At 45.7% G+C, this 26,027-nt stretch overlaps 1 protein-coding gene across 3 annotated transcripts in view; it reads left to right on the forward strand.

Annotated features, from left to right (window-relative positions):
- The first annotated feature begins 604 nt into the window (after nucleotides 1-604).
- The window catches only part of LOC119161288 (E3 ubiquitin-protein ligase MIB2), a 102,142-nt gene continuing 76,719 nt past the window's right edge, over nucleotides 605-26,027 (forward strand). For all 3 annotated transcript variants that reach the window (XM_075889699.1, XM_075889701.1, XM_075889700.1), the window contains exons 1-2: nucleotides 605-931; nucleotides 20,526-20,576. In XM_075889699.1, coding sequence (XP_075745814.1) covers nucleotides 20,537-20,576 — 40 coding nt within the window. In that variant the 5' untranslated portion in view covers nucleotides 605-931; nucleotides 20,526-20,536. The remainder of the gene's footprint in view (nucleotides 932-20,525; nucleotides 20,577-26,027) is intronic.

The raw sequence follows: 26,027 nt of genomic DNA on the forward strand, positions 1-26,027 counted from the left end.
GTCAATGACAAGTTTTACGGGCACGCAAGTACCACCTGGTGCATCTTACCTGACCAAAGCTCAAACCGGATTAGCTTGGGCTGTGTAGGTAGCAGCGGCCACACGTTCATCACGATAAAGGAAACTGATCCGGATCACCCTGATCGCGATTAAAAGTGCCCGTGTGACACTAGCATTAGAGTACGTAGTCTATCCTTGAGGCATGCACAAATGCACGCACATACACGTGCACGTGGATAAACGAGCATTAATGACGGGGCCATCAAATACTGTGCATTGACTTCTAAATCCCTATCTGAGAGTGACAAAACGCGCAAGGACGGGAAAGGAAATAAAAAAAAGCACACACAGCGCCGACTGTCAAACGAATCTTTTTGATACTGCTCAACAAGCGATAAATCACTTTTGTTTAATGACATCACGCCCAGTCTGTGTTCATTCTGTGGTTTTATCTTTTCACGCTGTTTCACACCCAAATATGGCGTGTGCGCGCGAAACGCTGCGCAATTGACACTTTGCCCTCACGAGCTCTGTTATCTCTTCGGTGACAACGAACCGACTCGGTTGCTTATCTAACCCGTCGAAGAGGCGGCCCTGATAACAGGCGGCGGACGCGTTCGCATCCGGCCTGCCCGCGAACCACGCAGAGAACACACAGCTACAGCAGGCGTTGTTTCTCGGCATTGGTTCTGTCGCACTGAGACCGAAGACGTATTTTGGTGAAAAGGTTGCAAAACGCGACGCAGTCACGTCGACAAAATTGAGCTACATACTTCGCGACTGACCTTGGTTTCACCGAGTTGGTGCCTGTGATGCTACAGTCACGTTTGGAGATAAGAACACGACCACTACAGATGAGATCTGTTTCTTCGACGCTAACTTCGTGTAGCAACGTTTGACGGCTATCCATCACTCCGCGCGCGGAAACCACGTGAGTAGTTGTTTACAAACTTTTTTTTCGGCGCCATACAGATAAAACGGGGAACTGTGTGTGTTTTGTAGAAACACGCGTTACATACCCCGACTTACGACAGCCCGGGGAGATGCGATTGACCACACAAGTTGTCGAGTTAGCTGAGAAACTCGTCCCTCATACCATTCAATTTACGTGGATGTTACGGTGTGCAGTATTGTTGCCGTATTCATAACCGCTCAAGCATTTTTTTTTCAGTTCTTTTGCGTGCGAACGGCACTGGGGACCAGTTTCAGAAGCTGTTGTATGTAGAAAATGCTTCCAACCAATTGACCTCTCTTAAATAGAATAATTGTCGGGGTTTTACGTTTCAAAACCATGATGTAATTTTGAGGCACCCCACAGCAGACGGCCCTGGAAATTTATATAGCATAGTTTTCTTTAACAGACATTGCGCGGCAGACGGGTCCTTAACATTCCGCCTTCATCGAAACGCAACCGAAATTGGCAGGATCAAACCTGAGGCTTTCGGGTTGGAAACGGAGCTCCGTAACCACTATATCCCAGCGGCGGACAACTCGCCCTCAAGAATGAGCTTGACGGTTGTTGCTTGATGTCGTGGGCGAACTTGAGATTGTGCTATAAACACCGTTGGGTGGCAATTCGCCTTATATTTTCAAAATGTCTCCTCATCATTACTACCAAGATTTGTTTGTACGCGAATAGTAACACTATCTGGGATTTTACGTCCCAAAACCACGGTATGTGAAGCACGTCCCAGTAGCGGGTTACGGGAATCTGGACTACCCGGGGTTATTCAAGGCCATCGACGTTGCATGGTAAACGCGGCCTTTTAGCATTTCCCTGCAATCGCGATGTAAAAAGGACTTCGCATGTCCATGGTGCACGCGGAAGTTCTATTCACCCGATATGTAATATTAACACCTAGGTTTTACGTCCAAAAACAACAACAAAACATGGTATGATTACAAGCGATGCCTAAAGTGGAGGGTTCCGGAAATTTAGAACATCTGGTATTTTTTTAACGTACACTGACGTCTCTCTTCCGAACTTTCTGGATGAACTCATTGTGTTGTGAGGAGCGCGTTGCGTAAAACTGCTGCAATGTGTGTGATACAGGATGTTGCCATGCCGAGTGATCGGGGCAACGCGAATGTCAACTAACATCTGTGACGTCACGTCGAATTCATCTATCGTGAATCCAGGTCAACTATACCTAAACTTTCTGTCGGTCTGTGTTGCAAAATAATAGCGCGCAAGCTCGGTCCCGTGCCTTCTTTTTTGCGGGCTTTCTTCAAGTGACCAAAATGGCTAAAGCTTGATCCTCCTCCCAACAAAAAAACAACGACAAAAAAAAACTTCAGTGGTTGGGTGTCTTGAAAACAGCGTGATCAAACGAAGAGAGAAGGAGAGATAGAGAGAATAAGGTTGCCTGAAAGGCAGGGAGGTTAATCAGAAGAAAATTTCCGGTTTGCTACTCTGCACTGGGGAAAGGGTTGCACGAAAACACGTTAGGAACAAACAGAACCAAGGGTTGAAAATCAACAATGCAGTTTTTTGCGTGCGTACAAGCTCATAAGAGCTTTGCACTGGATAGGAGGTAAACAGGATTTTGAAAAGGCGTATGAGTCTTACCCCGCCTAGAATATGAGTAGCTTAATAGCGCAAATAGTTTATTTCTTTTTCGGTGTACGTTATTGACAACAACAGGCTCACTAATAATAATTGTTAGACTTCAACGGTCTAAAACCATGGCTACGAGAAACGCCGTAGCTGAGGGTCCGGAAATTTTTGACCAACCAGGTTTCTTCAACGTGCTCCCAAATCTAAGTATGCACGGTTCTCAAGTGTTTTAGCTTCCATAGAAACTGCGCCTACCGGGATAAAATCCCGCTACCTTCGGGTCAGCAGTCGGGCGTCTTAACCACTAAACCACCGTGCCGGTTTTAAGGCTCATTTCAAAACTTTTAAAGTGTGACTGCTTGCACCTGAACACCTGCTACAAGGCGACTATTTGTCGTTGGGATTTACAATGAAGAACATTGAAGTAATTAATAATATTTTAAGTTAACTAATAAGGCATGTTGCGAGAGCACTTTACATAACCAAGCAAGGCCACACAGTTTTGACATTGATGTTGCTCTTATCTTGTTCATCCACGTTCAGTTCAAACTGGCACGGTGGATGAACGTGGTTTTAAAGCGCTCCCAATCGACTGCACAGATAAGTGGTTTTGAATGTTTGAGCTTGCTTTTATAATTAATAAGGCAGCACCTTTGTAGCACTTATTACATTGTACGGCTTTTTCGGGGCTCATAAACCAGGTATTTACTAGTTTGTGTGTGTGTGCTTGTTGTTTGTGTTTTTTTCGCCTGTCACCCCGTGGGGAATGTGCACGTACACGAAACACGCGCATTTTTGCAGTTGAGCTTAGACTTTCTTTTTTTTGTATGGCAGGGTTTTTTGTACGCCGTGTTTTGTAATTATCGAGTGGGACAATTTATAAGGACAATTGCTGTCTAAAAGACATGGTTAAATAGACTGTAAAATGTTAAGGATGTGGGGTGGGTTTGAAATTAGACCCAAGTGCAGACGCGACTGGAGAGGAGGCTGACGCCAAGTGTAGGCAATGTGAGGTCGAGGAAAAAATGAAGAAAATGTTAGTTGCCCAGAGTGAACTGCTGATGATAGTGACCGATCTGGAGACTGTGTTGGCGACAGAGCAAGAGAAAACGAGGGCTATGGGAGAAAGACTGAGGTCCGCCGAGGAGGCACTGGCGAAGGGAAAAAAGAAGCGGCCGACGGAGAGAACGGTAGGGCACCGGCAACCAGAACGGCGGAGAAGATAGAGCAAGCAAGTTCGGAAAAACATGTTCAGCCGGTTCAATGGTCGCAAGAACCAGCTTCAGCGAAGTAGTGGTGGGGCTGGGAGGAGACAAAGCAGCCAGCGTCACAGGTGCAAGTAACCCATAGGTGCAGGACGCTCCAGCTGAAAAGTCACAGCACGTGATAATCGCCGGGGACTCGAATTTAAGTCGATGCGCAGAAGCAGTCAAAGAGAAGGTAAGAGGTAACAAGAGGGTTGCAGTAGGGACGTTCACGGGATGCAAGCCGGAAGCAGTCATGAGGGAAGCGAGCGCAAAACTTAAAACTACAGCTGATGAACGAAACCTCGTGATTATTTCAGGCAGTTTAAACAATGTCTTAAAGGAAGTTACGGCTGGACTAGCGAACACACTGGCCAAAGAGGTCGAAGACATGCGCGCCATTTCTCCTCAGGTACAGATAGTGATATTCACGATACCGGAGGTACCGGTGCGTGATGGCAACCTGCAAAGAGCGGTTGTCAATGGAAACGAAGAGATATGGCGGATGAGCTGAGAGAAAGGTTTTGAGGTGGTGGAAATAAACAGAGGTGCATAGGTGGGGTGGTTCTCAACGAGACAGAATTCACTTCGATGGGCGGCTAGGTCATGAGGTGGGTTGGCGACTTGCAGGACGCGCAGTAGCTTTTTTGGGGGGAAATCGGGCCCTTCGGGGTGCAGGATAACTAGTAACGAGGAAAACAACCAGGGAGACTCTTTGACAGGTGACATGGACAGATACGATTCCAAAGTGGCACCAGTACCTAAGATAGGTAGAGTCCGGGGCAGAAATAGACGTAGCCACGAGCGCCGAGCCAATTCAGACATAGGGTATATTAACATGCAGGGTGGCAGGAACAGACTGAAGTGGGAAGAGATAGAAGAACAGCTAAGGCAGGAGAGGCCGATGGTATACGGTTTTATAGAAGCACATCTTAGGGACAAGGAACAACCTCCAAACAATACGGACTACGCTTGGGAATATTGTAATGGAACAGAAGACAGCAGAAAGGGGGGTGGTATTGGGGCATTCATTAATAAAAGTGCAGACTGGCAGATGCTCAAGAAGGAGTGCAAGGAACATTTATGGCTAAAAGGGAAAGTGGCAGGGCAAATGACGCTCCTAGAGTTTGTATACTTGTGGACAGGGGCAATAGCCACAGAAAAAAATCAACAAATGGTGCAGTGCATAGGAAGTGACATTGACAAACTAGGAGAAGGATGCGAGGTAATTATATTAGTAGATATGAATGCGCACATAGAAGATATGGATGGATATTTTGACCCAACAGGCAGAATGCTAATGGATATGTGTGAAAGGCATGATTTAATCATTTGCAACAGCACCGAGATATGCGAAGGGCAGATAACATGGGATGTGGGAAGGCTGCAGTCGACGATAGATTACACAATAATGTCGCATAGGATGCATGATCGGCTAAGGGTGATTAACATAGATTAATATGGGTCCAGAAGCTTAGGTAGTGATCACAAACGTATCAAGCTGAGTTTTGGAAAAGAAATGAAATAGGAAAGGTGGCATTACAAGCAACCACACGGTAATATTTATTCAGAAAGGAAAGAAAAATAGCAACTAAAGAGATTAAGAAAATAATCACCGAGGATACTAAAACAGAGTGGACGTACACAAATCTAACTCGATTGTTTGAGTTAGAGCTTGCTATGGAACGAGTCAAATCAACCGAGAAAAGCAGACACAAGCCCAAGAGCCGGTGGGATGAGGAAGTTCAGGAAGCCACAGTAAGAAGTCAGAAAGCCTCCAGAGAACACAGGTATGCTAAACAGAGGGGTGAACCGGAAGATGATGTCAAAATAAAATGGGATAACGTTTTTAGCTGCAGAAGGGAAGCGTCCAATTTGATCAGTGAAAAGATTAGAAGAAAGGGGGCCCAATGAATGGCGGAAGCAAACAAAAAAGATAGAAATGTAGCTGCAAGATTTTGGAACCAACTCAATTCTCCGATAATAAGAGAAGCATGAAACATAGCTTTATAACGACAGTTCAAGGGGTCTGACTGTAAGGGTATCAGGCGATAGAATATAAACAAACAATGATGACAGCAAGATTTAAACACCAAAAAAGCACTGCATGCACCGTACCAGATTAGGATGAACCAATTAGCTCAGTGACTCCACTTGGACAGAGAGAGTGGGAAAGGGAAGAGAAAATAGTTCCTAATAGCGCATCAACAGGCCCTGATGGCATCCCAATCATGCTAATAAAGAAACTAGGACCAAACTCTAAGCAAACGTTAAGAGAGGCAGCAAGAAAAGTAATAATGGATGGTGAAGCTCCCAATGGATGGAAACTAAGCAGTGTGAGCATGATCTGTAAAGGAAAGAGGGGCAAAGCCGATATAAACAACTACCGTCTTATAACAGTGACATCAGTAGTTTACAGGCTGGTGATACAGATAGTAAAGGAAATATTATAGACAGGGGTGGAGAATGAGGGGGTGCTGGGAGAACTACAAAACGGGTTCCGTAAACAAAGGAGGTTGGAAAACAACCCGTTTTCATTGATGCAGTGTAATGAAATCGCAGAAAAAGAACACAGGCCCCTGTGGCTGGCATTTCTTGATATCAAGGGAGCTTACGATAGTGTGATTCAAGAAGACTTGTGGGGAATACTGGACACACTACATGTGGAAGATGGAATAACTAATCTTCTGAACGATATCTATAAAAGTAACAAGGTAGTTGTCAAATGGGAAGAACAGGTATCTGAGTCTATAAAGATACAACGCTGGCTTCGACATGGATTTCCCTTGTCACCTTTGTTATTTATGCTTTATGTCCAGGGACTAGCAGCCAAAGAAGAGGGGAGTGGACTCGGGTTGAGCCTCTGTTTTGCCAAGCAAGGAAAACTCAATGAACAGTTATTACCAGCATTGATGTATGCAGATGATATAGTAATAATAGCCGACAACAAGGAAGATCTGCAGGGATTGACAGACATCTGTGGTAATGAGCGAGATAGGTTAAATTTGAAGTTGAGCACGGAAAAATCGGCATTCATGATTTTCAATGATAACAAAGGCAGTGAGCATTAGATACAGGATTGGAAATTAAACAACGTGGCATAGGTAGACTTGCTTTTGGAGCACACGGGAATACCCCAAATCAGGGGGTACAAGGAGACATGGGATGGACATCGTTTGAGTGCAGGGAAGCTAGCAGCAAGATAGAATTTGAGGAGCGATTGAGAAAAATGGGAGAGGAGCGTTGGGCTAGGAAAGTTTTAGTTACTTGTACATGAAGAATGTCGATACCAAATGGAGGAAACGAACTCGACAATTGTCAAGCAAGTATTTAGACAACAGCAGAATACCAAGCCAAAAGGAAACATTGGTTAGAAAGACGGTGAAGAAAGCAGAGAGAAACAAGTGGAAGATGCGAATTCTTACGAAATCATCACTGGAAACCTACCGAACGTTGAAGCAGGAAATTGCAAGGGAAAGATTGATGATAATTCGAGGGTAGTTGTCTGTTCTTCGAGGCTAGAACGGGAGTATTGCGGACCAAGACGTACCGAGCAAAATATGGAGGCACAGACATGGCATGTGGTGCGTGTGGAGAGGAGAGGAAAATGGCTGAAAATTTGATAACGTTCTGTAAAGGGCTCCACCCTATAGTCGAAGATAATGGCGCCGAATTTCTCAAAGCATTGGATTTTAGGGACTGTTAAGGCAAAATAGACTTTGAACGGGTAGAAATAACCAGGAGGGGGCTAACTGATTAGTGGCTACAGTCGAGGCGCGAGTGAAATTCAATCCTTAAACACACAGTGATAGTAGTTAACTTCATGCCACCACCCGATCCAAAGCAACCACCCGATCTAAAGGGCTTTGCCGGATTCATTCATCCATACATCAATTCTTAAACACACAGTGATAGTAGTTAACTTTATGGCTATAGGTGGCGTGAGCCACCACCCGATCTAAAGGGCACTTCCGGATCCGTCCGTCCGTCCGTCCGTCCGTCCACCCACCCACCCACCCACCCACCCACCCACCCGCCCGCCCGCCCGTCCGTTCGCCCGCCCGTCCGTTCGCCCGCCCGTCCGTCCGTCCGTCCGTCCGTCCATCCGTCCATCCATCCATCCATCCATCCATCCATCCATCCACCCACCCACCCACCCACCCACCCACCCACCCTTCCTTCCTTCCTTCCTTCCTTCCTTCCTTCCTTCCTTCCTTCCTTCCTTCCTTCCTTCCTTCCTTCCTTCCTTCCTCCCTCCCTCCCTTCCTTCCTTCCTTCCTTCCTTCCTTCCTTCCTTCCTTCCTTCCTTCCTTCCTTCCTTTTTAAAATCCTTGGTTCAGTTTCCGCAGAACACCAGTAGCGTTGGTGGGCTCTGAAGTTTACCGAGATATTTTTCGGCAGCTACTGATACATAACTTTTCAAACTATTATTATGCAGATATTAGCATTGTTCATCACCTGGCTTGCTATATTCAGGTGTCAGGTTTTAAGCACAGTTTATAGAATGATCCCGTATACCAACATAATACACGTATCGTCAAGCACAGACATTTACAAACGTGGTATATGAGTAGCCTATGATCACTTTATGCATGTAAGCTAGTGGAATAACGTTTTCTCCTTTAAACGCTTGAATTCACACTTATTTTTGCCACACGCTGGCTTATCCCGAGTTATGATCGGGAGTTGATCTTTGCTGTTCCCTTCCTGTTTCTCACGTATTCTCTAGGCGGGCTCGGTGTGGCCTGTCTTCGGAGCAATCCTAGGCTTGTAATAACAGTCGTCATTGCTTGGGTCTCCCGTCCTGAAACCATGATGTAATTGTGAGGAATGCCATGGGCTAGTGAAGTTCGACTACTGGGAGTTCTTTAACGTGCACATAAATATAAGTTCACAGGCCTCATGCATTTAACCCCTATTGAAATGCATCAGTTGCGGTTTGGATTCCATCCCTCGACCATCGATTCCGCAGCCGAGCTCCACCGGAAATAAACCACCGTGGCAGATTTCGTGGCTCGTAAAGAATCCTTGACAGGGAAATGCATAAAAACTAATGGGCCCGCGCGACGGCCTACTGATGTGAAGTCAATGTTCAGGGTCACAACCTTTCTTTTCGTAGTCTGTTTCATCACTCCTACAGGCAGAATTTCATAGAAGACCTTATCTGGTACTCCCTGTCCAAATAATGAAACTTACTTACGATGGCATGTGTTCTCGAGAAGTGGGTATGCCAAGAGACGAAAGATAGGTTGCGTCAGTAGAGCCTATGACGTGAGAGCAGCTTCGATAAGGCTCCATTTTCGGTCAGTGGAACGTTATGATACTTTCACAAAATTTTCACAAAATTTGAGGCATCAGATTAGCAAAGGAGACTTAACGAACGTGTTCGCAAACGCAAACGCTTAAACCAAGAAGAATTCGAGAAAGGTGGTGTTGTTTGATAAGTGACCAGGAGTGGTTTCATCGTGCTGCGTGAACAATCAACACCGTGAAGAGCTCAGCGTTATCTCGGTTGGCTTATCTCGTACAGTATTGTGCAAAATAGTGTAGAAAGGACGACCCAACTATTGGTTGGAGATGCTCAACCTGTGTATCAACTCGCCGAAGGACAAGAACTTTGAGCGTGACGCACTCTGTGATGCTTGCTCTCCGGTTAACCTTCCTGCCTTCCTTCATTCTATATAATAATAATAATAATAATAATAATAATAATAATAATAATAATAATAATAATAATAATAATAATAATAATAATAATAATAATAATAATAATAATAATAATAATAATAATAATAATAATAATAATTGCTATAATTTGGTATCAAAACCAGGATGACTATAAGAGACACCGTAGTAGAGGGTTCCCGAAATTCGGAGTAATCAGTGCTCTCTAACGCACGTCTAAATAAAAGTACATGGGTTTCCAGCAATTCACTGCCATATATATGCGGCCGTTGCATCAGGTATTCAATCCTGCGACCTTCAGAGGTGTCTATCAAGAATTCTTTCATTCTTTAAACGTAAGTCGTTTCACTTCTGGCATTTAGCGTACCCACGCAACAATGCGATTACGAATAATGCAGTAGTGAGATACTCGAGATCAACGTTTGGTGACTGGTGTTCGTTATACATTGAGTCAAATATGAATCTATGTACAGTTCTCCCGTCTTAAAATAGGATAATTTAGGGCTAAGTAACGAACATAATTTTGTTTGTACTGTCTTCAAGTCCGGTTATATTAGAATAATTTTGACCCGAACGCCCAGATGAGAAACAATATTATCTTTAGAGACCAGATGCGTCGTGGCAGCGCGTGGTTACCTCAAGGTTTCGCACACCCCAGTTGTGTTACTGAAAAAAATCGACGCAGCGTTTGAATCTGGGAATACTTTACGTGATTATTTTGCCATTTCGTTGACATCAAAATGCGACTTCAAAATCTGGGAGGTGGGTGGGGTGGGGGCCATACCATACCACGGAATACGTAATACCATTCTATTTCTTTGAATAGTCATGCTTGCTGCCACACGTGGGGGAGGTAGGGCTTGACGTATTCGAAACGACCAATGGACATAGTATTCTGTGGTACCGCATATCCTAATTTACGGGTGGGTTTGAGTGGCCGCCATATTGGGCTATTTGTGTTTAGATATCTTAATTCCCGAGTAGGTTTGAGTTGCCGCCATGTTTGGCGATTTGTGTGTGGATCTTTAACAAATAAACAAACTATTACTGGTAGATGCATACGCAGGGAAACGGTTGGGCTGGTGCATAGGATGCTTCGTGGCCTTATCGATGGAGGCCACAAAATACAACGTAAGAAAACATTAGTTTAACAGTGCAAGATAAGCATGCCCAGATATATTACAGAAAAGTGTATAGATTCGGTGTGGTCGGAGCCCTCTCACTCGCGTATACCGGGTGTTCAAAATTAAGCTTTATGATTTTTTTAAAATTAGGCGCTCGAAGGCACGTGAGAACCACTTGTGCAAATAAGTTAAGCGGCCAGGGGGACAGAAAGTTAGATGATAATTATCGCTGTCAGCAGCCCAATTAACTAAAATTTAATAATTAACTTTTTACTGGCTGCGGTAAGTTGGCATGTTTATATTGAAAAAATGTAGGCAGTGGTGTTTGTACACAGTTTCAGTTGGAAGATTTTTTCTAGCACGCCTGTGTTCCGAGATATCCGGCTCCAAAGTTTAATTGTCTTTCGCACGATTACGCATGCAAGAGGGTGAGGGTCCGCGCAAAGCTCCTCCCTAAAGTGACGCATCTGTTGCGTGTGGTGTTTAGTGTGTGAAGAGGGTGGAAGCGTAGGCATAGGTGATAGCAATTACCCTTGCCCTCTTCGGCCGGCGAAATCAAAATGTGACAGCGCGGTGCGCCATGAGCCTTACGCATGATCCTGATGAACGCGATAACAGGAGACCATTTTTCGCGACGTTTTTTCGTGACTTTAGATCACACTGAGACATCTTCTTGTGAACGCGTTAGCAGGACCGTCCTGCACTAGGGTGCCTCCGGTTAGAGCACAGCGTCTCTGCATTGAAGGTCTACCAAGGAAATCCACGTGGAGTCCTTTCGAGCTAATATGGCTGCTTCTGGCGTGAGGTATTCTACCAAAGTAAAAGTAGACGTGGTGCTTGCAATGGCTGAAATGAATGGCAACGCTTCGTTAGCAATGGAGCTTTACGCGTCTCGCCACCCACACCGTCCCCTTCCAACAAGGCCCACTTTCACAAACCTGTTTCGACGCTTCTGCACAACAGGCTCTGTCCACCTTCCGAGACGGACCAGGAAGGCAATCGTCGATGAAGACTTTGAAATCGACGTTGTCGCGTGCGTAACCTCGATGCCAGAGCTCAGCATCCGACAGATTGCCGATCAGTGCGGTCGCAGCATCGGAACAGTCACAAATGTTTTAAGAAAGCACAAGTTCCATCCATATCACGTTTACCTTCATCAGGACCTAAATGAGGCGGACTTTGAAAGGCGAGTTGACTTCTGCAATTGGGGCCTCATCAAAACTGATCAAGAAAATGACTTTTTGCACAGAATAATTTGGACTGATGAAGCTCGGTTTTGCCGAAATGGAAGTGTTAATCTTCACAACGCCCATTATTGGGCACAAGAAAACCCACACTGGCTGAGGCAGCACAAGCATCAAGTTCGCTGGAGTGTGAATGTGTGGTGCGGCATACTCGGGGACAGGATCATCGGACCTCACTTTTTTGAGGACAACTTGAACGGAAAGATGTACACAGAAGAAATATTAGGTGTTGTCATTGATGATCTTGTCTGCAGTCTTTCCCTGAATGACCTGCGCCAAGTATGGTTTCAGCACGATGGAGCACCACCACATTTTTCTACCAGGGCGAAGAACTGGTTGGACAGACGTTTTCCACAACAGTGGATTGGGCGCGCAGGAGCGATGTTTTGGCCACCAAGATCACCTGACCTTTCTCCGCTCGACTTTTTCCTTTGGGGCTACGTTAAAGATCGAGTTTACGTAACAGAGCCCAGCGATGTTAATGACATGAAGGACAGGATAACATCTGCCTGTGCGAGTATTCCTGCAGAAGTACTGCGCCGAGTCATCGAGTCGACGCGACAGCGGTTCATGCTTTGCGTTGCTGCCGAAGGCAGGCATTTTGAACACTTTTTGGGGCATTGACGTCTTGAGAGGTGAAGAGTTTCGATGAGATTTGTGCATGACCGAAATATGCTTATGTAGCAGCAGGAAATATGCGTTAGCAAGGATAAAACTGTTTCAGTTATTATTGGTGGAGTTGTTGCTCTTGTTTCAATAAAAGTTACAGTACTCGGACATCAGCAGTCACGCTATTCGCGTAGCCCAGGCAACGACCACGCATGCTTCTCTAGTGATTATTACGCACGCGCACTGGCATCCAGATTCTCCGCTCGCACCATTATCTCGGCATGGTATCTGCCACTATCGTTAGAGGCTCTGCAGTTGCGTGTTACGACACTGGTTGCAAGCGTTCTTCGATTTTTGATTTCGCCGGCCGAAGAGGGCAAGGGTAATTGCTATCACCTATGCCTACGCTTCCACCCTCTTCACACACTAAACACCACACGCAACAGATGCGTCACTTTAGGGAGGAGCTTTGCGCGGACCCTCACCCTCTTGCATGCGTAATCGTGCGAAAGACAATTAAACTTTGGAGCCGGATATCTCGGAACACAGGCGTGCTAGAAAAAATCTTCCAACTGAAACTGTGTACAAACACCACTGCCTACATTTTTTCAATATAAACATGCCAACTTACCGCAGCCAGTAAAAAGTTAATTATTAAATTTTAGTTAATTGGGCTGCTGACAGCGATAATTATCATCTAACTTTCTGTCCCCCTGGCCGCTTAACTTATTTGCACAAGTGGTTCTCACGTGCCTTCGAGCGCCTAATTTTAAAAAAATCATAAAGCTTAATTTTGAACACCCGGTATAAGAATGTGTTGCTTTCACCGATAAGGCCTCACGACCTCATGGCGCTTATCTTTTTTGAGTTGCCACACCGTCAAAGTAAGCCGAATGCAGTATGTATTAACCGGTCTAAGTACAATTACACTTAGAAGCAATACACTATGTAGCGCAATCTGAAGCTATGCAGTCCGAGATTGTATTTTATCTTTATTTTTGTATCCCATTATTGCTCGAGTATGGTCACTGAGCGGACACAGTGAACTCATCTACTTGACACAACATGTTGATAAGTCTACTTGACACTACATATTGATATTGTGTATGTGTGTCTCTATCACTACTGTGTGGCATTGACTACATTGGCAGCTACGGCTAGTATATACGTTTAGCCGCAATCATGGATAGTATCAACTGTCGGTTACAACGTAATAATAAGTGTAAGCTCCGCCCACAGCTGTCACCAACCCACCCAGGCAGACTTAGCATAAATGTGTTTAGAAAGATTGTCAAAGTATTTAGAGTAGGACGTACTCCACTATAACAGGAGAACACTAGCCTGTCCGTAATACGTAGGCTAGAACACCGTCATATACGTGACGTCAGGTAGTTTTCGCAGATTTCAGGCACATCACTTGTCCGCACAGGCTCTTGGTAGTTCGCCAGATTTCGGTCAAAAAATTTTCTTCTTGGCAATTTTCATAGAAAATTGCGACTTGACTGCTCTACGAAACATAACGTTTTAACAAGGACGAACATTTAATTTTTTTAACAAGCGTGGCGTTTGAATTACCAGCGAAAATCTGCTTATGCTTAGAACGTAAATTGCCAATAATTTTTCTGTTGCACAGATGAAAGAAAGACAGGCGTACTGCAGTACGGGGGGCAGGAGCGTGTATTTATTCTCAGGTTGTAACCATGGTTGTAACCGACTGTAGACATTAGTAAAGAACCTCGTGTTTCGCGACGAAACTATTATAGGCAGAATTTAGAAAGTGAATCAGCTGCGACTATGTCTGCAGCACACAGGAGGCGATACAGTGAAACATGAGTAAACCACCTCGAGCAAGGACAAAATGCGGGAAGCTGTAAACTAAAACGTTGTAACTTTTCACGAAATGCGAATGTGGTGATAGCTTGAATGAGAGAAGATTCCAACGGTGTATTTTGTTATCTGTATTCCATCCAATTTATTCGTAGCGTATGATGTTCCCCAAGATTCAATGTCATGCCTAATGTAAGTGTGCCCGAAGGAACTTTACGATGTGATCAATGTGTGGCCGTGAAAAACGAATTGCCTCTAGGTGAAGCTCTTGTCATAAAATAAAACCACTCTTCAAATTGATGTACTGTGATCAGGAAACTTTCAGCGAGAGTGAAATACGACAAATTAAACACGTGATGATTTAGATACTCCCAAATACGAAATTTGATCGCAATATGATGTAGCCATTGGAGGTGCTGAACCATTGCTCAGACAGGTTGTCTAGTAGCAGTGGTAGACGATGCACTTGCGCGGGTTGCGCCCTAACCGAGCCGACGTGCAATGTCCTTCCAACTGTGTCTTGCAAGAGTTCAGAGAGAACATGAAAAGCAAAGGGAAGGTAAACCAGAATCACGTCCGGTATTAACCCGATGGGAGACATTAGTACGCGCTGCAGTGGTTTAAGAGCTATGCTGCCTAACTGCCGACTCGAAGGTTGCTGGACCGAATCCCTGCCTCGGGAACCGCGTTTAGGTCAGAATTTTCGGAGGCCCTGACTTCGGTGTCTCTCATGAAATACTGTGGTAGGAGAATGTAAACTCTAAGCCCAAATCGATTACGTTTAAGCAAACTGCAATTGTTAAACCAACGGACTAACGGCTCGTCCAGCAGGGAGTAAATGCGGAACAGTGCATGTCGTGTGCAAACGCCCAGCAATGAAGGGACCAACTGCACGCCGGTCGTCTGCTCTCGCACTGCACTGCTTGGCTCTGTCGGCTATCACGAATACGAGTTATACCGGCTGTACGCCACAGTGAAAGCGAATCACTATTAAACGAATCATGGTTGTTATGAGAAAAAAACTTCAACTCGCTCCAGTGCAGCGAGCGAGCGCACTCGGTCACACTTTGCCCGTAATCCAGCTTCTGGCACGAATGGTCCTAAACAAGTTCTAGCCTCCGAGCCCGGTCAACGCGGATAAGTCGTTTTAATCTGCTGAATTCGGAAGAACAACGAAGAACACTGACAACGCTAACAAAAGTAAGCTATTCGTCTCTGGTCGTGTTCCCGCAGAGTTACTGGCCGCAACGTCGAAGTGATCGATATACGAAGTTGGCTTCGTACGTCGTCGACATTAAGCCGGACGGCGGCCGGTGTCAGTGCGTTGCTGGTGCTGAGGAAAGAAACGTGGCATATAAGTTGTTTCACAGAAAATAATGTCTCCTGGATATTGTTAGAACTGTCTTTCTATATTGTTAGAACTGTCTTTCTATTCATGCGACAATCGTTGGCAAACATCTAGCGCGAAGGCGAGCGCGATACGAGTCATCGTGACGCCGGCGGTGCACAGCGCGTGACATACGAGCACGGTGAAACAACCATGCCTGCGAGCGGTCTCGTTGTTGTAGTGCACATATGTCAACATCACTCCGCAATACACTGTGGACAGTGAAGACCTACCTATTTTAGATGCGGAGCATCTAATACTCGAGGCTTGTAGTGCGGCGCCGTCCGCAAGCTTCCTCCTCCTTCTTCCACCATCTGTGCATCCCTTCCTCCTCTACACACCGCACGCGCTTCACTCCTCCACCATCTGTGCACCCTTCTTCCTCTACACACCGCGTGCGCTTCTCCTCTTCACGAACGTTCGCTAGCTGTATAATGTAGCGCGCATGCGCCGTCACGCTTCGAGAACATTGGCAGCTGACGCGCGCGCATGCGCCGTCGCGCTTCGAGAACATCGGCAGCTGACGCGCGCGCATGCGCCGTTGCGCTTCTCCCCCTTCTCGAACATTCGACAGCTGACAGTACATGCGCCGTCGCGCTGTATATATACTCAAGGTCGGTGCTCGCTCGCTCAGTTGCCGCTCGTCGGTTGGTTTGTACGGCGCGTCGACGTCCGAGGTCGCAATGATCGACGTCCCTTCGACCAGCGCCGGCCAAAGTGTTGGCGGAACCGCAACCAAGTCGTCGTCTGAAGACAAGGCAGCGCGGAGATGAGCTCGCGACGCCGAACGTAAACGTCGGCGTCGAGCGGAAGATGCTCAACTTAAAGAACGTGAAGCCGCTGAGAGACGTCAGTGTCGAGCAGCAGCACCGGATTCGGCCGCTTTGAAACGTAAGCGTCGACAAGAGGACCCGGACTTTCGAAAACGGGATACGTGTCGCACGTGTTCACTCATTTAACACCCCTCCTACAACCACGTTAACCAATTTAGCCAGCGACCCAAGTAAGTCGCAATTTAGCACCCCATTTCACAACCACGTTAACCAATTTAGCCATCGACCCAAGTAAGTCGCACTTTAACACCCCGTTAACCAATTATATGCTCCGCATCCTCCTCAGTGTTCCCCCGAGGGAAGCTGCGGGCAATTTTTTTTCACCTGGGTCTAAATTATTGACGACTGAAATTCCACAGTAAACGCATGTTGTGACTGCCAGTACTCCTTTCAGCGGGCTCCAAGTGAGACTAGGAACGCTGTCAGCTTGCCGCCAATGCGGAGTGCCCTACTGCTTCACCGGCCTTGCTGCGTAAGCGCCGCTGCTATGTTTATGTACTCGTGCACCAGCGCGGCTAACGCTGGTTCGGCTGACACGATAGGGTACCAGCTGATAATTCCTATTGGCTGGCTGAGTGAATGTGAAGATTAGGTGAAGGTGGTGATATCTTTATTTCTACCAAAAAGAAAACAAAATGAAGGGGACGAGTACAGAGACTGGTTGCGCTATTTCAGAGGAGGTCGGCGGGGATCCCTTGAGATACCGCAGTCTCCACCGCGTACTGGATGAGCCGGCGTTAGTCTACTGGCTCGGAGGCACGCAAGGGGGACTCCCACAACTATGGGGTGCTTGTGTTGTGTGTGTTGTAATTCGGGCACGTCCACATCTTATCTATTAGTGTTGCCGGATATGAGCAATGTTTGCACCTTGGCGCTCTGTCTGCCGGGCTGTAAATATTGTATATAGTGTTTATCCGTGAAGATTTGGAGGATTTGTATAAAAAGATCGGTGCGCTTTGGTGCTACGAATGAGCCCAAGTATGTTTCATGTACTATGCTGCCAATGTTTATTGTTTTATTACGTTTAGATGAATTCTCCTATCGGCACTAGATGGAGGTCAAGATACTGTGCTTATATATACCCGATGCTTAATTTTTTGCAGCGTAGCGCTGTCGGCCAGTGTTTGCGGTATTTTATAATGAAATAGTAGTGTGTGTATATATGGGCTGCGGTCCTATTTCCTAAGTTATTCAATGCTGGCTAAATCGGATTTACCATGAAGTATGTCTGAGGAGTGAAGGGTCATCAATTTTTTTTCGCATACGTCCAGACGGTTCAACTGCTAGTGCCACCGGCGCATTTGGCGAGGACCAACATTGAAACTATGTGGAGCTAGGGGGTAACAGTTGAGCGCTTGCAGTTACTACCGCCGTTAGTACAAAATTGGTGGAAAATGTGGGGCAGCCCTATTGATACCCTGGAGGACAAATGACATACCTCACTTTAGTCATTTTGCTTAGAGTCTCTGATAAATATATTATTACTAGGTGATTGTAGCAGGAGGGTAAGCTTGTGAGAACGCTTGTCAAAGACACGACGCTGCACTGGTAGGTCCCGTGCGATGTTTTTCTTGTGGCGAGAGCCATATATGCGAATTCAGACATTTTTTTTTAAATAAATGTATGTAAGGAGAGGTTGGTGCTAATGCAGCTCAGACATTCTGCTATTTACAAGCTGCCCGTACTGATCGCTGCCTTTCGTTCTCTACTGGCCCTTAATGCGGTGGAAAATAAAAGGAATACCCCTGAGCTCAAACCTAAGTGCTGATATCTAAAATAAGCTTGGCCATTGTTACATCGAAGGTAGCACGGCCAGCTAGCATTTTTGTAAATTCTAAATCCAACTCCAGTGCTCACTTACAAGGGATACGAAAATGTCACGCAAGTGACTGTTGTAATTCGAACGCCCGTTATACTTTTGGTACGGGCAGGGGTACTTTTATTTATTTATTTTTTATTTTTGCCCCACAATAAACGTATGCATCTTGTAATCTGAATGCCAAGGGTTCGGTCTCTATCGAAGGCTTTGTTTCATTTTCATTCATGTTATAATTACTACACAAGAGTTGCATCAAATGCTGACTACGCTAGGAACTGTTAAATGCGAAGCATTTCTTAGCGAACTTTGGCGACATTGAGCATATCTATCTATATATATAGCCGCTTGCGTCTGGGTGCTCTCATGGTCACCCCTTAACTTGGCGTGAACCAAAATCAGCATGCGAGGGTAAGATGCTTTGACGAATACGACGGGCTGGCCAAGACATCAATAATGTCACAATCCCGTCGCGCACGTCGCCAAACACTTCCCGCCAGACTGGCGCATACCATGGGCGGATATGTGCCACTGGTATGCGGGTATGTGCCACAAGTGATTTACACTTTTCAGGAACGTCGAGAACACACATGGGCAATTTTAACGCGTGAGCGTTAAGAAATACCCGGCATCGGTAGCGTAGACCCGGCAAATGTGTAGAATAAATGTCAGAGTTCCAGCTGGAATTGAACCCAAGCATTCTGCGTGGCAATGAAGCATTTTACCACAGAGCTACGCCACGTCTTGGAACTACTTTTTAAATGGATGCGAAAATTCATGAAACGTCAATAGTGGTTGAAGTGCTGCCTACTCAATTTTATAAACATTACATATGCACTCCTTTGATACAGCCGTCAAGCCGGGTTAACCTCAATTGTGGCTAGTTGCCGTGCCCTGAAGTTGATTTATCTAGCAGTGCCCAAGGTCAGCATCCTCGCGAGCATCAGCACTTCATATCAGCTTCTGGTGTCGCTGATACGCATGCACCAGTTGGCATCGTTGCGCAAGTGCAAACAACTGGTTTTATAAGCTTTCGAAACTCATCAACATATATCTGCGCATGCAACTTTTGCACGTATATTTAGCGCCTATTCATGACGGGTCAATCATTAAAAAAATTGCAACACGGTCACTTTCCATACACATGCTCCGCATGACGTCGATTCCCAGGTACGTGGAATCTGCCGATTTTTTCTCTTCTGATTTTCTTCGCTTCGTTTGTCTAACAAAGAGAAGGAGCCTCTAGGATCATTTTCTTCATTTCACTCTCTCAAATTTGCAGAGGGAGCACAAGTTTCTTTTCAGAGTTCTACACTGGCTTCCGAGTTTTCATAATTTTTCTTTTACGAAGCGTCCTCCGGCACCACAGGAAAATTACCGTGATTTTTATGGGGAACTACCGGTCTGAGACTTACAGACCGAGCATCGAACGTCGAGGACGATAAAACACAGGCACAAGCGCAATAGAGACAAGCACTCTATTACCGCCCAAGCTTACACTCTTGGGCTGTATGCGTAAGACTGACACCCAGTAGTCCTAACAGCCGTATTCCACGAATATGTAGTTATTTTTGCGTCTTTGAGAGTATACGTGCTTGTGCAAACGCCTCTTACTGCAGTCAGAGGCGTTTGTGTGTGGCTGAAAAATTTTGTGCGTGACCGAAAAATGTAGAAAGATGTAAATAAATGAATACTATTTTCCGCTTTCTTGCTCTCCACTCTCAAGACAAGAAGACAAATTTTTCTTTTTCATTCCCTAGAACAGGCCAACGTACCACACTTTCTTCTGCTCAATGTCTTTTAAACAGGTACCATGTGCGTTTATTTTATCTGCGTGATGTTAACTTACTAACCTGTTATGGTAGGAAAGACCTCCACAGAACCATGGGTCTCCCAGCACGACAATCAGCGCAGTGTTTAGAATGTATACTTGAGATGAATTTCTTCTTGGCGTAGTTGGTATTGCTTACTGAATATCATTCTGCCGCCATAAAACACACACACACACACACACACACACACACACACACACACACACACACACACACACACACACACACACACACACAACACACACACATGAACATGAACATGTCGTCGTGTTCATGTGTCTTTTTTGGGTGTTTTTAGTAGCGCCAGAATGCCATTAACTTTAATATGTAGTATATTTTTGGTGCCTGATTTTGTCTTTTTGTGCAGTGTTCTAAAACATGGGAAAAGAGCAGTCCAGGGCCGCATGCACTTCAAAAGGTGAGAAATGTACATTTTTTGCTACTCTGTGGATCGCAAACAGCGATATTGTTGTTGTTAGGAAATTTCTGGTATTTTAATTATAATGAGTTTGCTTACAAAGAAGTGGATAACAAGTACATTATTGTGTTCAGTGTACTTGCCATTTTTCGGACTTTTTATCGGACTTACACTAGATATTTTTGTCGCACCTACATTGCATGCCCATAAAGGAATTTATTTTGGACTTCGTTCTTATAGATTTACTCGAAATTTGTGTTGTAAGCAGTGATTTTCTCGTCAGCGACTGAATTTATGCTATCACTGCGTTGGAGAATATTCTCGTCATCACTATAATAATTTTCGAAGCACTAAACTAACGAGATATTTTATTCGTACTATGAACTTTAATTAATCATTTCACTCTTTATGACCATTGTTCGTAAGGTTAAGTTTCGTTGCATATTGTGTATGTCAAGCTTTTCAGACATTCTAACTTAGCTTAGCGTTCGCTGTGGCTTTCTTTAATATTTGAGCACAAAGCCTTCGTGAACATAGGGGGGCACATTTTTCGCACGCCAAAATCTCTCGTACCATTCCACTGACGAATCATGTTTTTTTTACTGGCGAAAAGGTTGACCTTTAGCTGAACTTTCACCAGGAAAAGTTACCAAGCTACTCGTTGAGGTGTTTAGTATGATGGTATATATGATTTGCTTCACCGAACAAAAATTGAAAATGGTCACACCACGCAGCTTTTTACCTTTAAATGTTCGCATACCGCTTGTTCCGCACTGTATCAAAAAGAAGCCATACTCTGATAAATGATTTCCGTTCTGGAAACCTGGACAGTTCACCCTAGAGTTGCGCTGAGCTCTTCAGTGCCCCTTAAATGAACAGTGCTGGAACATTTGGTACGCGCAAGCCACTTCTATCGCCAACGACAACTGTACCCTCGAGTCTGGTGCGAAAATGAATCATTCACTAAATGCCATTAGTGACAAGCATGATGGGTTGTCTTTGCTCTCTTTTCTTCGTTATAGCTTTACGCACTCTAGAAAATAAAACAAGGACCTCGAAGTAGTTAAACAGTAATCAGAAGAGCATTTCAATTAAAAAAAGAGTACCTGGTTATTCTGATTTTTGTATTTCATAGCATGGAATTTTTAACATCCCTGGAGAATAACATAACAGCAATGTTATGGTTGTAATTTAAAATACTTAACGTACGCAAGTAACGTACGCAAGTTATGCACAAAAAAAATGGCACGCTGCTTGGAGATACGATGCCGTATCTCAATATATGTATTGCTACGTAGCTATCGCATGAAGGGTAAACCATTCTGTGATTAGAAGACGACGAAGAGGACTGGTTTGCTCACTTTGTGTGCTGCGATCCAAATTTATTGGTGTAAATACTGGCAAATAGTCCCGTCCCGTCTCATTTTACGTAAAGTATTTGTGGTGGACGTGCTGGTGCTTCCCTGTACACATCACGAAGCTCCGCAGCGGCCGCATCATCACGGGTCATACAATGTCATAAGTTCAAGGTACATCGTCTTCACCACCCGCCTCTTCTGTGACTCCTACCTACGTTGTCCTACCTCCTGCTCGTGATCTTGGTGTATTTTCTGGACAGGATGGCCTTGACATCGACAAGTGGCTGAACGTGTATGAACGGATAAGCGCGAGCTTTAGGTGGGACCCAACGCTCATGCTTGCCAACGTGCTTTTTTACCTTGATTGCCCTCCGCACGTGTGGTTCGAGACGCACGAAGCCAACATTACCAGCTGAGACACTTTCAATGAGAAGATCCGTGACCTTTTCGGGAACACCGCTTCACGACAGATAACTGCGCGAAATCAGTTGGCTACTCGGGCACAGACATCTACCGAATCCTACGTCGCGTATATTCACGACGCCATTGCCCTTTGCCACCAGGTTGACGAATACATGCCCGAGCCTGAGAAGGTATGAAATGTGCTTAAAGGAATCGCCGACAATGCCTTCAACCTGCTTGTATACACTAACGTCACCACCATTGACGAAATCATCAAAGAGTGCCGGCGGTTTGAACACGCCAAGAGCCGCAGTATCACGCAGAGATTCACACGACTGCCCAAGACGGCCGCAACTTTATTGTGTGAAGCCACTCGCCAACCACCTACCTATGACCATGTCAACCGAATTGTTCGTCGGCAGCTTGAAGCTGCCTGTTCAGCTCCCATTCAACAGCCTATTTTTACAGCTCAAGCCACTGACCCATTACACCCACCGGTAGCCTTAATTCAAGCTGGGGTAAGGCAGGAGTTCGCTAATCTCGGTCTTCCGTCAGCGTGTCCCGTGACTCACCCTGAAGTACGCCCATACCCCTCTGGTAACGCTCGCCGTTCTCCTCCATCATTGCCCCTCCGGAACCGTACGCAATGGCGAACCCCTGATGAACAGCCTATCTGCTTTTCCTGTCATCAACCTGGACATATTTCTCGTTATTGCCGTCGCCGCTGGTCCAACCCACCACGTCAGAGCTACCCTACTTATATACACCCTACCACTTCTGAACGTCCAGCCGCTACACCGTCCAACTTCTACTCGCCGCTTCCTCATGAGCCTCTCCCCACTGACGCCCCTTCTTCCGGTCACCTCTACTCCCGCTCCCCGTCGCCTCCAATCCCGCTCTCCGCCGCCTCGGCGCTTTTACTCGCCGAGATTCTCTGTGCGATCGCAGCAGGAAAACTATATATTGCAGCTTATGGAGGTGAAGCTGCAATACCAACGACGCGCGGAAACCCTCTATTGACGCTGCTCACACACCCCAGTCTCATTGAAGTAAATGTCGACAATGTTCCTGTTACTGCCTTTGTTGACAATGGCGCCCACCTATCTATTATGAGCGCACATCTACGCCGCCGTTTGCAGAAGATCATGACGCCCTCTACGACTCAAGCCACACGTATTGCCGATGGTGGCGCTGTAGAAGTCGTCGGAATGTGCACGGCTCGTGTTAACATTGCTGGTCGTCACGCCATAGTCCTTTCTGCCGTTCTAGATCGTTGCCCTCATAACCTCATACTAGGCCTTGATTTCCTCTCGGCACACTCGGCTTTAATTGACTGTTCTTCTGGCATGCTCAGCCTCGACCTTCTCCTGCTTTCTGATGCCTGTGAAAAGTCCGTCAGCCGCTTGGGTCCAACCACTTTTGTTCACTTGCCGCCTCGAGCTGTGACATACGTCTGTCTATCATCGACCCTCCACTTCCCGACGGAGACTACATCGTTACACCGACAACAGACGCATGACTTACGCGCAGTGTTACAGTGCCGCATACCATCGCCCCTATAGTGGACAACTGTCTGTTTCTTCCACTCCCAAATTTCGGCCTCATTCCTCAAGCGTTGCCCTACATGATGCCGCTTGCTCAACTCACTGCCGTAAGAGATGATGACATAAACGTTGTCGCTGCAACTGTTCCGGACCAAGCCGAAGTCTCACGATTACCCGGTTCTGCCGAGGCCATCTTTCGAAGTATGATTGGACCAAACCTTTCGCCTGATCAGGCCGACGCTCTCTGCCACGTTTTAGCCTCCTACGGTGACATTTTTGATATGTGTGATCGTCCCTTGAGCCAGACTAATATTGCCAAGCACCAAATCAATACCGGTGAAGGTGCCCCCATCCACCGTCGGCTTTACCGCGTGTCCACATTAGAACGAGCTGTTATTCAGAAGTAAGTGGACAACATGCTACCGAAAGACATCATCAAACCATCGTCAAGCCCTTGGGCCTCCCCAGTGGTCTTGGCAAAGAAGAAAGACGGCTCCTGGAGTTTCTGTATTGATTATTGGCACCTCAACCAAATAACCAAGAAAGAGGTGTATGCTCTTTCACGTATTAACGACGCACTTAACTGTCTTCATGGCGCCACCTTTTTTCCATCTCTCGACCTCCGATCTGGCTATTCGCAAATTGCTGTAGGCGAAATGGATTGTGACAAAACTGCATTCGTTACCCCCGACGGCTTTTACCAATTAAAGGTCATGCCGTTTGGTCTCCAACGCCCCAGCAACCTTCGAGAGAATGATGGAGATGCTGCTTGAAGGATTTAATTGGGCGACGTGCTTGTGTTACTTAGATGACGTGATAATCTTCTCACCCACCTTCGCAACACACCTTGAACGCCTTTCGACCATTCTATCAACATTCCCCAGACAACACTCGATGTCCTGAGGTCGTCCTGATATGGTAAAATTGTCCTCGCACAGCTCACATTGACCTTAGTACTTACTGAGGACGACACAAGCTGGTTTGACCCAGAAACGTCTTTTCGAGTGCTTTTAGAGGACAACAATTTATCCTGAAAAAGTACTTTTAAGGACGTTTTGGAGAGGACAAAAGCAACACGTGAGCGCCGGTTCAAACGTTTTTTCGAGTGCTCTCTGAGGACAACAATTGGTCTGGAAAAGGTTCTGTCAAGGACCTTTTCAGGATGACAGACTTAGATATAATTCCTCAAGACCCTTGCGCACTTAGATATAATTCCTCAAGACCCTTGCGTACCATTTCATATGACGCATTTCATATGTGAAAACTTTCGTCACACGTTCATTTCATACAGTCATAAAGTTATTGTATATTTTCGCCTCGTTTGTTTCTTTTTTGGCAGAAAATTTTCAAAATATGCATTTCGCTTAATGAGACACGCGTAAATAATTGGCTTAGGTATCGAACCTGGTATTGCGAAATGTCAATTTGAAACAGTGTGTTCACAAATGTCACCGCCTTAAATTAGTCATTATACGCCACTGTAGCGCGTAATAACAAACTAGCAGCTGGCAACCATTGACTATGCAGCACCATTTTAGATAGTCGAGTAGCCAAGCCATTCCAAGCCAACTGACTGTCAAAATGGCAGCGGTGGCCCTGTCAGGGAAGGTGGAGTGTACTAGTGGAAGTTCGTGGCCTTTGTTGTTTGTGTGGATGGTTAAAAGTGAGATATGTGTGTGTCGTAGGTGATGACGCCTGGTAAATTGTCGTGTTGATGGGTGCACTGGGCTGCACAACGTTCAGACTGATCATGGATGCATTGTCACCAGCCGACCGCGGCGAGGTGTGGTTCGAAGCAGCCTGGAACACCAGATATCAATTGTGCTTCTAAACAGCATGGTCCCAACGTGGAAGGATCTACTTCTGCATCTGACACATAGCCTGACCTCGGGCTAGTCAAGTCAACGCCCGTTTCAAGTGTATTGATAGGCTGTCAGAGCGGAGCCTCTAACACTAATGAGTGCATTGGGCGCGATACACGTGGTGATGAAGACATTGTGTCAAACTTTCGAGGAACCCAGTCAAAAATATTCAATGGGTCCAACTGGAAAATTTCCATTTAAAATCAATGGGTGTTGGACCAGTAGGATTTTCGCCACCCATTGAACATTATCCCGTTCGAATCAATGGGTAAACCCTTATATTCC

This window comes from Rhipicephalus microplus, chromosome 3 (genome assembly GCF_043290135.1).
Source record: "Rhipicephalus microplus isolate Deutch F79 chromosome 3, USDA_Rmic, whole genome shotgun sequence".
Classification (NCBI taxonomy): domain Eukaryota; kingdom Metazoa; phylum Arthropoda; class Arachnida; order Ixodida; family Ixodidae; genus Rhipicephalus; species Rhipicephalus microplus.